The 13926-nt window shown below is 54.5% G+C and overlaps 1 protein-coding gene across 4 annotated transcripts in view; it reads left to right on the forward strand.

The window, feature by feature from the left end:
* Positions 1–1746: 1746 nt before the first annotated feature.
* Positions 1747–13926, forward strand: part of Mx1 (MX dynamin like GTPase 1) — a 30600-nt gene continuing 18420 nt past the window's right edge. Inside the window, exons 1-3 of one of the 4 annotated variants that reach the window (XM_048803697.1) lie at positions 9118–9405; positions 9768–9907; positions 13783–13920. In XM_048803697.1, the coding sequence (XP_048659654.1) occupies positions 13813–13920 (108 nt within the window). In that variant the 5' untranslated portion in view covers positions 9118–9405; positions 9768–9907; positions 13783–13812. Of the gene's footprint in view, positions 1758–9117; positions 9406–9767; positions 9908–11340; positions 11627–13782; positions 13921–13926 lie in introns of those variants that run through there. The other 3 variants (XM_048803698.1, XM_015478790.2, XM_015478789.2) reach the window with 3 other exon arrangements.

The following is a 13926-nucleotide window of genomic DNA, read 5'->3' on the forward strand; positions in this document are numbered from 1 at the left end:
TTCCATTCTAAGTTTTCCAGGAATCTTTATACCGTTACCAAGCGTGATTTCTATAACACAGCAACAATCATAAAAAGGCCCATTGCTATGGAGGCCATGGCCTGTGCCCTGGAGAGGCCCAGGAGGCCATCCTTCCAACAGGCCTTCCAACAGCTCCCCTGCTTGCTGCCCACTCCCAGCCCTCCACTCAGCCAGGAAGAACCCTGTGACACGAGAATGTGTGAGCCCAGGCCACAGGGTCACTGGCTAAACCTCTGCATGAGAGGGGTCCTTTGATCGGCTTACAGCTCAGCCTTCCCCTGTCTGTCTGCCTCCAGGGGTCTCCAGCAGGATCCCTTCTAAAGCGAGGAATCCTGCCCTCAAATCCCGTGCCCAGAAGCACACCTGTGCCTAGTGTGCGGTGTTCACCGAGAGCATGTGCTGGTGTGTGCGCTAGTGTGAGTGTGTTTATGTGTAAGCGTGTGTTACTATGTGTGTTACTACAAGTGTGGTTAGTGTACCTGTCAGTGTGTGTTTTTGCATGTTATTTTACGTGTCTGCACATGTGTATAATGGTGCATGTTTATGTGTGTTAGCGTGTGTTCATGCGGATGTGTTAACAGGTGTAGGTTTTAGTCATCTGAGTGCAAAGTAGAAGATTCACATATTGTCTGGGGCAAGGATTTATGCACCTTATGGTCATAAACTTTGTACCCACCAGTACAGGTCACCTACTGCCACGTACCAAGATACTCATGACTTGGCTCAGAGGCAGTTTAAGACAGCCCCTGTTCTCTCTGACTTTGTGGGTTGGGACTCAGCAGGTGGCCCCGCTGCAGGGTCTGTCATGGAGCTGCATCATCTGAGAGCTCCCCAGGGCCAAGGAACTGCTCCCAGGGGCTCCTTCCTGCAAGGTATGGCAGGAGGCTGTGGCTCCTGACCTGTGACCTCTCCAGAGCTCAGGCATGTCCCTCTGACAGGGCGCGCATGTCCCCCAGGGTGAGCCATCCAAGAGGAAGCAAGATAAAGCCGCCTCCCCTGGAGCTGGGCTCACACTGTCCCCTCCACTGTATATGCACTGGAAACCGGTCCTGGGTCCGGCCCTTGCTCAGGCCTCCACTGTAGGAGAAGGAGTGCTGAAGAAACTGTGCCCAGGGTTCAAAACCAGCACAACACCCACCAGGAAACACACCGAGCACGGAAGGAGGACGTGGGCCATCCCTGGTCCCCTGTGACACTGCAGTTTGGTTTCCTGCAGGCACTGGAGAGCATGTGTGCCTGCCACCTGCATGTCCTGTTGCTGACTCAGTGGCTTTTGAGGGCTCTCTTCAGGGTCTGTGAAGGCTTGCTCGACCCTGGGCTCCTCTGTGGCACCGTGTCCTGGAGACAAGCAGGGGTATGCTTGGACAGCTGCTTCCTCTGCGATGGGCACTAACTCCGAGTCTCTGTCCTCTGGGCCTCCAAAACCCAGGGTACCACACTGGGAATGGCCCTGGCATCATCCACAAGGCACTAGTGTGGAAGCCATCTCCACTGAGGTTCTGGATCTTCCTGGCGCTGGGAGGGTGGCCATGGGAAGCGAGCACCAAGACATGGGCTTGTAGGGGAGAGCGCACCATCATTGCACCTTGGCGACAGGAAGACTGCAGTGGGGTGACTTCTGAGGTCCTGCAGTGCTTGTGGGTCCCTGCTCCTCCTATCCCCAGCCGGCATGGGGCCTTTTAGGCCTCTCCTTGGCCTACAGCCCTCCAGGACTCCCCTTGCCCCCTTCCCATCTGGTTTCTGCAACAACACTGGGTCCTCAGGGCCGCCCTCCCTGACACCTATGCCCTGCCTGCCCTTCCCAGCCTCCTGCCCTCCTCTGTGTTTCTCTGCATTGAGAGCTACAGCTCTGTCCCCTTGCTGGGACAGAAAGCCCTGGGGGTGTTGCCAGATGTCAGTGTGGCCAGGACCTGGGCCCCAGTGACTGTTGGCAGCACAGACAGAACAGTGGTGGGGGCGCCTCCCCTGCAGCCAGCATCAGGGAGCGGCGGCCACTCACAGGAGCCCGGGAAAGTGTGCGAATGAGTGTGGGTTTAATACGGGTTAGAGCAAGGCTGTTTACCCCCAGGGCGTTAGCAAGGTCTGGGGACAGTTTTGGTCCTCAGGACCTGGGTGGAGAGTGGGGTCTCCTCCTGGGATCCAGCCGGAAGAGGCCACAGAGGTCTGAGTCGCTCTGCATCTCACATGACTAGCACAGCCCACAACAGCGTCATCTTCCGCGGTGTCATCAGGGCCAAGGCAGAGAGTGCTGGATGGGGACAGTTCCCCAGCAAACATGAGCCTGAGGGTCACTTGGAGGAGGCAAAGGGAGGATGATCCAATAAAAAGGTAAGTTCAGCCTAAAGCCATCCACGGTGACACTGCTTAGGAAGGTTGCTTGTAGCTCGACCCAGTTGTCTTTCCTCAGCTGCGGACTCTAGGGACCGGTTACCGTTGTCTGTCTCGTTGACTCCAGTGCTGAAGTCCCCTCAGGGGTGGGTTGTGCTGGTCCACCCAGCACTGCAGTATGATCTTCTGGGAGAGACTTAAGACAGTTACAGGGGACATCATCTGAGTGCACCTGTGTGTGAATTGCACCGGCTACAGAAAACACGCCCCAGAGCACCAGCCCTTTCCATGTGGTCCACACCTCTCTGTTCCCTTCAAATTCTAAGAAATTTTATCGGATTTCTCTGATTTGAATGAGTTAGACCTCTTCTAAGAATAAACTTTAGATAAAAAAATAATTAATATGAGGAATGAATGTGTAGAGCTATTACCAATGTCAGACACTTGAGGACCCTACTGTTAGGGATACGAGGTGGGGAGCCACCACTGCTGTCCTGTTGGGGGCACTGTTCTGGGCTCTCATGGGGACGCTGAGATGAATCAGATGTCACCTACAGCCTCGAGGGCACCTCTGGGCTTTCTGGGGAGGAGTACACAAATCCTCTAGTCAATGCAGAATCTCTGGAGCATCCACAGACCAAATTTGGAGGGACAGGAGGGGTGGCCCCTGGCTACAGGAACCAGAGATTGTTCCAGAAGGAAGAAATGCCAGCAAGAGATTTTGCAAGACAGGGAGAAAATCCACAGAAAGCAGTGCAGAGAAAGTGGGGTGTCCTTCCAGGAGAAGGAGACAGGCCAGCAAAACCTTAGGGGTTCTGCCCTGGGCCGCCATTGTTCCTACACTGCATGTATCCCCTTGGCCGTGCTAGTGGGTAACCAGGTGATTCAGGTGTTCTTTCTGTGAGTTTCTATGGCCTCAGATCAAGGCACCCCTCAGACAGTACATCCAGAGGCAGCAGACCATCAACTGCATGTTGGTCCTCTGCAGCATACTCGTTGTCACCACGGAGGTGTGGAGCATGGTGCAGGGGGTGAACCCTGATGGAGACAGTTCCCTAGAACAGAAGAAAGACCCAGGCTTCCAGGGGATGGTAGGGGAGGAAGGATGCCCCATCTCCGTAGAAGCTCCTGGAATGTAGCACTCTCAGGAATGCTCTGCACCCTGCCATGAATCCAAGTGCTGTCCCATGTTTTCAATAGGGATGTCCTGACACCATCTGTCTAGTATTTGTATATTAACTTTGCTACAGAAATTTAGTACTCCTTCTTTTTAACTGTCAGTTTTTTGGTCTTCTCGTTTGCAACAAAGTTAGAGAGGCTAAAGTTCTCAACAAATATTAACCATAATTATTATATATATAGTTCATCAATAATGTCACAGAGTATATATAATTAGATCTAGTATAGCTGAAACAATACTGCAACATAAATGATACTTTTCTAAGCATTCTAGGTCATGTACAGGAAAAGAGAAACTTGTGCTAGGTATAAAATGAAAATGGGCTATTTTCAGGTTCTTTGCAGTACAGCTCACAATACCCAAAGGAAGAAGGAACCCAAGTGTATGTCATGGATATATGAATAAATAAAATATAGAATACCCATAAGATGGAATGTCATTCAGCCTTTAAATGGGAGAAGATTTTGAAACAATACAACATGGATGAACCTCCAAGACATTCGGCTAAGTGAAATAAGGACAAGTCCCATATGACTCCACTCACATGAGGCAGGTAAAGCAGTCAAACTCATAGGCACAAAAATTTGGATAGTGGGTGCCAGGGGCTGGCAGGGAGGATGGGGATTAGTGTTAATGGGCACAGAGTTTCAGTTTCTGGAGAAGGATAGCAGTGATGGTTGTACATAATATAAATGAGCTTAATACACTGAACTATAAACTTTAAAACAGTTAAAATGGTAAATTTTATGTTCTATATACTTTACCACCATTTTTTAAATAAATGTTTTGGAACAGAAGCTTCCTGAAGGCAGAGTGGCAGGAGCAACATGTTTTCATTAGTTGGGTTATTCTCTGCCACAGACAGAGCCTGCCCTTGTCAAGGTCACCACTCTTCACCACACTGAGGGATGGACAGTCACTTCTTAGTGTTCATCTTGTATTTGCTCTCAGTGGCAGGCATGGCTGACCGCTCCCTCTCTTGGCAAACCCTCCCTCTACCCACCCTGCTGGCTGAGCTCAGATCAGAGCTCCTTCTCCCCACTGGCTGCATGGAGGGACATCCTCAGCCTCCATGTCTGCTGCCCCTTCAATATGCTGGCCTCTAAACAGTGGAACCTTGGTCTGGGTTCTCTCCTCTGTCGACACCTTCTCCTCGAGTCGTTTTACTCACCCATGCTTTGGAATCCTGTCTATGTGCCAGTGACTCCCAGATCTGCACCTTTACCCTGACCTGTCCTAGACTTGACGTCTCCCTGCGGCTGACTGATGTCCATCTCCATGACCTTAATTCCCCACTTCATCCCGTTCTCCTCCTCCCCCAGGCTTCCCAGGCGGTGCACAGGAACATGTCCAAGTTCTAAATCCACATCTGAGTCACACCATGAGCTCCCTCCCACCTTTCCTCTGTGTCTCATTTATCTGTAGTCCTGGGACTCTGCCTCCAAAATTATCACCATGTCCACCGTCCCCTGTGTACCCCACAGCTGCTCCCAAGTCTCTCTCACCTCCTTCCAGAACAAAGGCCTTAGACCTGCTGGTCTGCAGACCTTTGCCTTGACCACAAAACTCACTCTCCATTGGTCTGTAAATGTGCCTCCCTGTTCCTATCCTTTACTGCTTCTTGTCTCCCATATGTAACCCCAGACTCCTCTACCTGTCCAGCAAGCCCTGGCTACCTGTCCCTGAGTGCCTCTCCCAACACAGTTCCCAGAGCCCTCTGCCTGGCCCACCCCTAGCGAGGGAGCTCAGTTCAGAAGCTTCTTGTCATCCGACGGCCCAGAGTTCTCTCCCTCTCCTTCAGGTCTCAGCCCACCCAGCACACCCAAAGTCTGCATCTTTGTTCTTGTATTTCACTTTGCCTGGCTTCTTCCCCTGAGAGGTGGGATGCTCATGAGACCAGGGGCTTCACAGTCTGGTTCCCACCAGCTCTTCCACACCCAGAACAGTGTGCTCCAGAAGTATTTGTTTAGCAAGAAGGATACAGAATGAACCCATGGATTAATTGAAAAAAAGAAGAGAAATGAAAGGATCTAATGTTTGGGGACAGTGCCCTTGTTGGTGGTCCAGTCCAAAGCTGGCCTTATCAGACATTGCTGTATGACGGATGGTGCAGAGGGAGCCTGCCTGCTTTCTGGGTTGAGTCCTCATTTCAGACAGAAGCACAAGAAGTGCAGAACACTCTCTTCCTGGCCAAGGTGAACCCTAATTGGAAGCTTTGATTTTATTATCTTCTCTTTTTCCCCTTCGAATATAGGTCAGTGATCTAGGGTCTCATGGGTGATTGATGGATGGTACCAGGAAAGAGACCTCAGGGAGCTTTCTCCCCTCCCAGGGCAAGGTCCTCTCTTTCACTCATGCAAGATGCACAGAGACCTGGTTTTCTTCAGAACTTGTGTGTCTGTGCACATAAAAACCTTCTTGGAGAGTAGGAAGATTTGCTCTCAAATGACAACATTGGGAACAGGAAGATGAAAGCAGTAAGACCCGAGGTAGGCAGGTAGACAGATGGATAGATATATAGACAGATACCACTGTTTAACTAGGTAGCTAGGAAATTTCAAAAAATGGTAGACCAAAGGCCAGGTTTGAAAATTTAAAAATAGGATCAAAATAGAGAAGACAATATGTTCAATAGGGCCAATGTGTTCAATAGGGGTATCTTATTATCAATTAATATCATCAGTCATTAATAACAAAGAATAATAACAGTCATTAATGACAAACAATCTGTCAGAATTCAGACTTCATTCCCACGGGAGTGGGAAGATGTGGGGACAGAGAGTGGGAGAAGACAGAGAGATGGAGATCACCCAGCTCAGCAGAGCCCGGGCAGGAACCTGGGCTCTCCCTCCTGTGGGCAACACGGAGTTCTTCAAACACGGTGGACAGAGCAGCACTGTGACAACCAGTGCCCTGGTGCCTGGCACCCAGCGGGCACCCAAGACACAGTGTGAAATAAACTGTGGGTGGGTGAACGGAGGGAGGGTGAGTGGGAGCCGCTGGCCAGGCTCCATCAGGAACCGCAGAGGAAGGCTGCAGTTGACCTGGGGGTCCCGCCAGAGAAGCTGGTCCTTCCTCAGGAAGTTCTGAACACTCCACCAGCAAGACACGTGCCCGGCCCCGAGGGTAAGAAGTCAGTTTGTGAGACACAACTCTGTTCTTACTATCTCAGACACCCACAGAGTGTCTCTGCCAGCACTGTCTGGAGGGCAGGGGCCTCAGGCCGATGGACAGGAGGGTTTCAGTGCTCTCCTGGACCTTGACAGAGGACGTGGAGCCACTGGGAAGATTTCAGGGGACCCTCAAGCAGAGATGATCCTGGGCCTGGTGGTGCTGACGGGTGTGACAGTCACACAGCATGTGTCTTTGAGGGAGAAGCACTCCTTAAAGGGCACTTGGGCCTGTGTCCTTCAGCTCCGTTGTTAAAACAAAATACTGGTGCTGAGCCATGTGGAGGGTGAGCCCCACCAGGGAGCTGATAACATGTTCTTCCTGTGGGGTGAGGATTTCCCTGGAGTCCCAGGAGTCCCCAAACCACACCTGGGTCACCTGGCCCCTTAGGTGGCCATGTCCTGCCTGGGTGGCCCAACATACCCTTAAGGTGGCCTTCTGTCCCCAGGGCCACTTCTGCCCTCAAGTACCTTCCTCTCACCGTAAGAGGAGGTGTTTTGGTGGCATCTCCTTGCAGTCCTGGCCACAAGCACACTGGTGGCCCAGGCCCTGGCTCTTGAGGTGACTACAGCACAGTGGATGACTTTTCCCTACTCAGGAAATTCAGGTGTTTGAGCACATTGAGAAGGTAGTCAGTGCTGGTGCAGGGACACCTGGAAGAAGCAGGGGCTGGTCCCATGCACAGAAGAGAAGAGGCAGCCAGCATGGAAACCAGACCCTGGCTCCAGCCTAGGAGGGACAGAGGAGGTGCTGGTGGGGGCCTACCCGAGCCAGGGCAGCTCCAGAGGAGGACTCATCACTCGGGGGCCCAGCGGAGGATCCAGGTTTGCTCTGCAGTCCCTTGAGCCCCTGGGAGTCCACAAAGCACATCCAAGCCCAGGGGCAGCACAGGCAGAGAGCCCAGGCACATGAGGCTGCCTGGGCTGATCCTTATTGAGGCGGGGACAGGGGGTGGCCCTTCCCACCACACCACCCACTCCCCCGGTCCCTCCCCCCTCCTCTGGCACTTAGGCTCCTGGCATTTCCCTTACAGCTGGCTCTTCTTTCTCACAACCAAAGAGGAGAAAGGAAACTGAAAGGGAACAAGAGTTGGGCAAGAAATGGGATGTTGGCGGGGAGGGGAGGACCCAGTGGCTTCCAGTCACCCTGGAGGGCACAGGAGGGGCACTCTGCTGCTGTAGACCAGCCTTCCCTTGCCACCCTTCACACCAGGGACACTGGGACTCTTACGGGCAGGGTGTGCTTTATGCCAAGGGCAAGAGCCAACAGCAAGGACCTGGTGGTGTCCCCTGAGGGGTCCTCAGCCTGGTAGCAAAGGTCAAGATGCTGTGATAGGGCCATGCTGCCTGGGGTGTGGGGCACCTGGCCCCATGCCCTGCCCGTTCCCTGGGCATGTCCTGTGGGAAAGCCTCCATCAGCAAGTGCACTGGGCCTGGAGGAGGACGGCTGAGGTGTCCAGGGCTCAGGGCCTGGGAGAAGGAGTGCCCCTGGGCTAGACCAAGTTCATGTGTGTGTGTGGGGGAGGGGGTGCAGTGAGGAAGTGTGTGTGGGGCCCCATGGGAGCAGCACAGTCAGGGCCTAGTGCACCATGCTGAGCAGAGTGCAGGGGAGCTCTCCCCAGGAGTGGGACACCCTGTGGCGTTTGAACAAGGGCCACCAGCTTTCCACAGGGGTTGGAAGAGTGTGCGGGCTTGGAGGAAGGGGGCTGACTTCACAGAGCCCCCCTTGAAGGGCTTCCCTTAGTAGCTCCGCTCTCCCCTGTCCCTGGCGCGCCCAGCGCAGCCCAGGCTGTGCAGCCTGTGGAGGGCAAAGGAGGAGCAGAGAGACCACCGCCTCACCCCAGGGCTCCATGGGCTGGAGGATGGCAGAGGGCCAGTGGATGGTTTGGCCACTACTAAGGTCCCCTGCAGACACTGGACATGCCAGCTGTGTTTTACAGGAGGTAGGCAATCTCCTAAGAGGGCAGGACCCAGCCTGTGCCAGGGTGGAGCCACAGGCCCATACAAGGGAGCACTCAAGACAGTAGAGTCACCCGTGTCCACTGAGCACCTGCTGCAGGTGTGTCAGGCTCAAGGTAGTCTCTGGGAAATGCAAGTGTGACCAGACCTTGCCCTGTCTCCACAGAGGTGACACCTCATGAAGGAGGTGGTCATATCCCCCACTATCACCATTGTCCCTCGAGATACAACAGAATCTTGGCCTGAGTTTAGGCCGCTAGGGGCCCAGAAGACGCCGGAGCCAGCTTTGGAAGGGGCTTCGAGGGACAACTGCACAGCCAGGCAGACGTTGCATGGGACTTTCCAGGGAGGGGACTTTCCAGCAGTCTGTGAGCACAGGGCAGCCCAGAAGGAGGACCTTCCTAAACAGATCTCAGGAGGCAGAAGCTTATGTGGTGGGCAGGAGTTCCCCGGATCGGCAGGGAGGCAGTTCTCCAGGGCTGGGAGTTTGAAGTTCTTTTTGATAGAAAAGAGAGATCTGGCATTTATTTAGGAGGGAATACCTCCACAGCAACTTGGGTGGGAGGTGCTGGGGCTCCTGAGGGCAGGCGCTGCCTCTTCATCTTAGCCAAGGGGCAAAGGTGCAGAAGGATGTAGGTGTGGGGGCCACAGCCCTCCCTCCCGGCTAGGGGCCTGCTCCATGGACCTCAGTCTTCTCCTGTGTGAAATAGGAGTGAGAATCTTCCCACCTGGGAGTGTGCTCGTGGGGTGAGTGACTGGCTCCTATTCCTCTCTGAGGCTGGTGCCTAACATGCTGAGTCAGTACCCATGATCTGGGTCCAGGTCGCGGCCACTTCCCACTCTCTAGCAGGCCCTAAGGTCACTGTCATGGTGTGCTTATAAAAGTGATGAGGTTCCCGCACCAGAGCCCGGGAGGGACCAGGGCAGTGGGGGAAGCACAGGGCACAGACTGAAGGAGGCTGCAGCACCAGCCAGAGGGTGTGCCTTCAGTTTGGACCCGGGCTCCTTGTGGCCCTTCCCCTCACAGTCCTGGCTAAGCTGAGACTCAGCCCAGGTGTCAGTCGGGGGCTTTGATGAACTTTCCTAAAAACAGTCATTGTGGTTTGTAGGAGCACTGCTGCCCAGTTGCCCAGAGTGAGACCTGGGGATGTCCCAAAGGCACTGCAGGTTGGCACCTATGTCCTGCAGAGACCTCTGTCACTGGGCTCATGGCCAGAAGAAGTTGGGTCTCTCTTAAGTCTGACTGGAGGTAAGCAGCTCCGTGGGCTTGCAGGCTTCCTGGGTGACCCTGGGAGAGGGAGAGCTTGGGGTGTACCACCTAACACCTAGCACGGGTGGACCCTGTAGAGCCGAAGGACTTCAGCCCAGGCAGATGCGGGCTGCAGAGCTTCCCTGGTTTCCACAGACGTTTGAGTTTCTGGGAACCCCGTACAGGAGCTGGGGAAGGTTGTGTGGAGTGGTGGAGGAGTCATGATCCCTAATGACAGCAGACTTTGGGGGACTTGTGGTTTGGAACTGTCAGCTGAACTAAGGGGTTTGGAAGAGGGGTTCCTCAGTTCCCCGAGGGAAACGTCATTCCCCTGCACAGGGAGCAGGAACCCCAGAAGGAGGGCCAAGATTGCTGGGTGCCACCCCAGGTTCTCCCATCCTTTTCCAACCTGGAGAAGTCAGGGGGTAGAAGTGCAGGGAGGCCTCCCAGCCTCCAGAGAGTAAAGGGGCAGGAGGAGATGCACTGGGAGATGCCCAAGGGTCCCGCTACAAGGAACACAGAAAGGTGGACTCCCTGCTGCAGTGCGAGTGGCCCCGGGGAGTCTACTCAAAAGACCATCCATGCTGCCATCAGTGCCGCAGGCAGCTCAGAGCATCAAGGGACAGACAGACGTCAGTGGTGGGAACCCGAGGTTCAGGGACTAATTCTATGAAACGGATCCACTGTGCTGACCCCCACTGCGCTGATCCCCACATGCTTTCTTTTCCAAGAAGCCATTTACCTGCAGCCCTGCCTGGCCTCAGTGGACAGGATATGTCACCTTCCTCAGTAATCTACTCTTAACTGTAGGAGAAATGCGGGCCCAAAAGAGTGTGGATAAGAGGAACCCAAGTTACCCCAAAGGAGGAGACTTTTGTGACCAGATCCTGAAACTCTGAGAGATAAAGGCAGTTCCTCCTAATCATAAAATCTGTAAGAATGTACGGTTAAGAATCCAATTAGAACCTAGAGTTCCATGACAGTGGGGACCTTAGAGTCACCTTGCTGTCCTATTATTTGTCAAAAGTCAAGAGGAGGAGCTGTGCAGGGCTTTTGGAACTCCTCTGGGACTCCCAAACTGAAGTGCAGGACAGGATCCTTGTCTCTCTCCTCTCTGAGAGCACCCATTCTCTCTCTTGAGAGTGTTCTCTTCTTTCCCCTTCAATAAATTTGTCCTGTTATTCTAAGGGACACTTAGGAAACCTTTGAGACTTGATCGGTAAGAATCAGGGTTTGAAGAGGGGTCTTTGCAGCTGCCTGTATGGCAAGCCTCCAGCTTCTCCTAAAGATCAAGCTGCCTATCAAGGTCCCCACAAGTTTCCCTGGAGACACAGCAGGGTGGCCTGGCTGGAGCATCTCCTTTCAGCAAGATCCAGGAGGCGGAGGCCTGCAGGGCAGCAGCCTGATCTGGGTAGGAATCGGTTTCGTTTCTGAGCCTGGCTCCACCTCCAACTCCACCTCCAAGGCTGGGCTGCAGCGGGCCTGTCTCCCTTAGTTTTCCCGCAAGCAGGCGGGGTTTGCTGGAACCACATAGAGCCTCCCAGCTGCACATCGCCTGCACTGTCGCTGCACAGGGACAGGTGAGTGTCCAGGGAGGCGCGGGACAAGCACAGCGCATTCCTGCTGTGGACTGGCCCCCAGGGGAGCACTGCAGGGACATTGCTGGGTGCAGGGAAGTTGCTGAGTGCAGGGGAACGGTGATACTGACAGCAGCTGCAGGTGAGCTCAGACCCCTTTCATTCCAGTTCCCACCAACTCACTCCTGCTGAGGCTCTTGGGTGGAGTTTGAGAAACTATCCCCTAAGTGGCAGTGGCTTTTCTGCTGGTGTTGGCGGGCAGGCACCGGGATGGGGAGTGCAGAGGGTCGCAGAGGGCCTCAGGCTAAGGCTGAGCCCTGAGAAAGTTTCAGACCCAGGGCTGCTGGGGTGCGAGCCCACCCCAGCTGCTGACCATGGACTCGGTGGGTTGTGTTTCCCCCCTAAGGAGGTGCAGCCAGCAAGGCCAAGTCCAGGAGACCCCTGGAAGGGCAGAGGAGTCCTCGGGATCCTGCAGGAGGTTCCCAGGAAGGGGTGGCAGAGACTGGCTTGTGCACAATGCCCCTGCTCCAGGTCCTCCCCAGCCGTGGACTTGGACTTGGAATCCCTAGGATCTTGGGGTCTTGGGGGTACAGAAGGGCGTCAGTGGCTGGGGCAGACTCAGGTTAGGGGTCTGACTCAGTTTGCAGAGATGCCTTGGGTGTGCCTGGAGGGGTGGAGAGTGGCAGGAGTCCTGCAGACTGACAGAGGACCCCAGGGGCCTCGGAGTCCTGTCCCCCACGAGGTTGGTGACCACCCACTGCTCAGATGGGGTACTAGGAATGAGTGGTCACATTGTAAGTCAAGGTTTTTCCTGGGAAGCCCATCAAGTGCTGGTGGCCACTAACTGTCAGTCCCAGAGGGTTCTAGAAGAAAAACCAAAAGGGCAAGTAGCCCTGGGAGGGCTGTTTTCAGACCTAGAGTGAGCCACCTTGGGAAGGTGGCTGGTTCTCAGTGCCTTAGGCTGTCCCGACAACTGCTGGGCAGGTGGTCTCTTTAGGCTCCTGAGGGAGGAAGGCTCTGAATCCTCCCTCTGTTCCCTGCTAGCCTTTGGGCTCTGAGCTGAAGATTCTGCCCCACATGGATGAGCCCAGCCTGCAGGCTGGATGGCCCCTCACCTGCCGTGGGCACTGTGCCCAGCAATGCTGGAAGCTGGCACCTTGGTCTGGGAGATATGTGCAGGCTCCCACAGCCTGAAATCTGGAGTGGAGAGGCAACAGCCTGCCACCCAACCTCACAGGACATTAGGTGGCCACAAGACAGGAACCTGCCCTAGAAAGGAACACAAAGAGCCCTCAGCACCTGGACAGTGGCCCTCCCTGACCCTAAACTGTGATGACAACAGAAGTCCAGGCAAAACCCAGTCCTCTGCACAATGTGACCACAGTACCCTCGTGGGCCATGCCCAGTGGGGTCTGCAGTAGTGAGGGAGGAGAGCTAGGGAGGAGAGAGAGGGGGCCCAGCTCCCTTGCAGTCTTCCCCCAAACACAGGGTGCAGTATCTGCACCTCATGAACAAACGTGGGCTGAGAGCCGCGGGTCATGGCCATAAGACTCTACCAAGACCCATGGTGCTGGATCTGCTTGGTCCAGGTGCACACGGCAGCTGGAGGCCCAGAGCAGTGAGAGTAGAAACTGGTGGAATGACTGAGATTCCCTTTCTGTGAATCCACCCTGATGATCAAAATGACCCTAGAAAGGTACAAAGTTTGTGGCTTGCAGAGAAAACACACAGGACTTAGCTCTCAGGAATCTCTGTAGGAAAAAACAGAGGGAGGGAGTATATACCCAACGACTGCTTTGGTTGCTCAAAGTGAGTCCGTGGTCCTGGAGAGCAGGCCAGGGACCCATGATGTCACCTGATGGTGTACTAAGGCCCACTGAGGCCGTCCTGGCCCAGTAACATGGTGATCCAGGGGACAGATGGAGGGGGTCTTCTCTGTGGAGCCAGGGACACTGTAGGAACCCAAGCTCTCAGCCCACGTTTGCTTGTGAGGTGCAGATCCTGTTTCCAAAATAGGTGGAGGGCGGTTGTCTCTAGAAGAGTTCTGTGGATGGACAGTCTCCATAAGTGACCTCTGACTCGATGGCCTTCCTTATCACCCGACTCCTACCAGACAAAAGGAGCCACCCTCCCTTTCCAGAGGGCCAGGGATGACTAGATGCTGCCCTCGAAGCACACAATCCTGGGGGTGGGCAGAGGCTGGCTGTTCTACAGAGGCCTGGGCTGTGTTCTTTACCAAGGCCCCATCACCCAGGGCCAGGGCTTCCACCTGCACTGACGGGCACATCACCTGTGAAGTTCAAGGTGTGACAGGAGACAAGGAAGAAGATGAGTCCTCCTCCATCAGAAGTCAATTGTGCTCATCCTGCTGCTGTGGAATCCAACCATCTCTTCCCAAATGAAGGTGCTTCCACGGCAGAGAGCAATGAGGCATTGGTAAGT

Source organism: Marmota marmota, unplaced genomic scaffold, assembly GCF_001458135.2.
Source record: "Marmota marmota marmota unplaced genomic scaffold, marMar, whole genome shotgun sequence".
Lineage (NCBI taxonomy): Eukaryota > Metazoa > Chordata > Mammalia > Rodentia > Sciuridae > Marmota > Marmota marmota.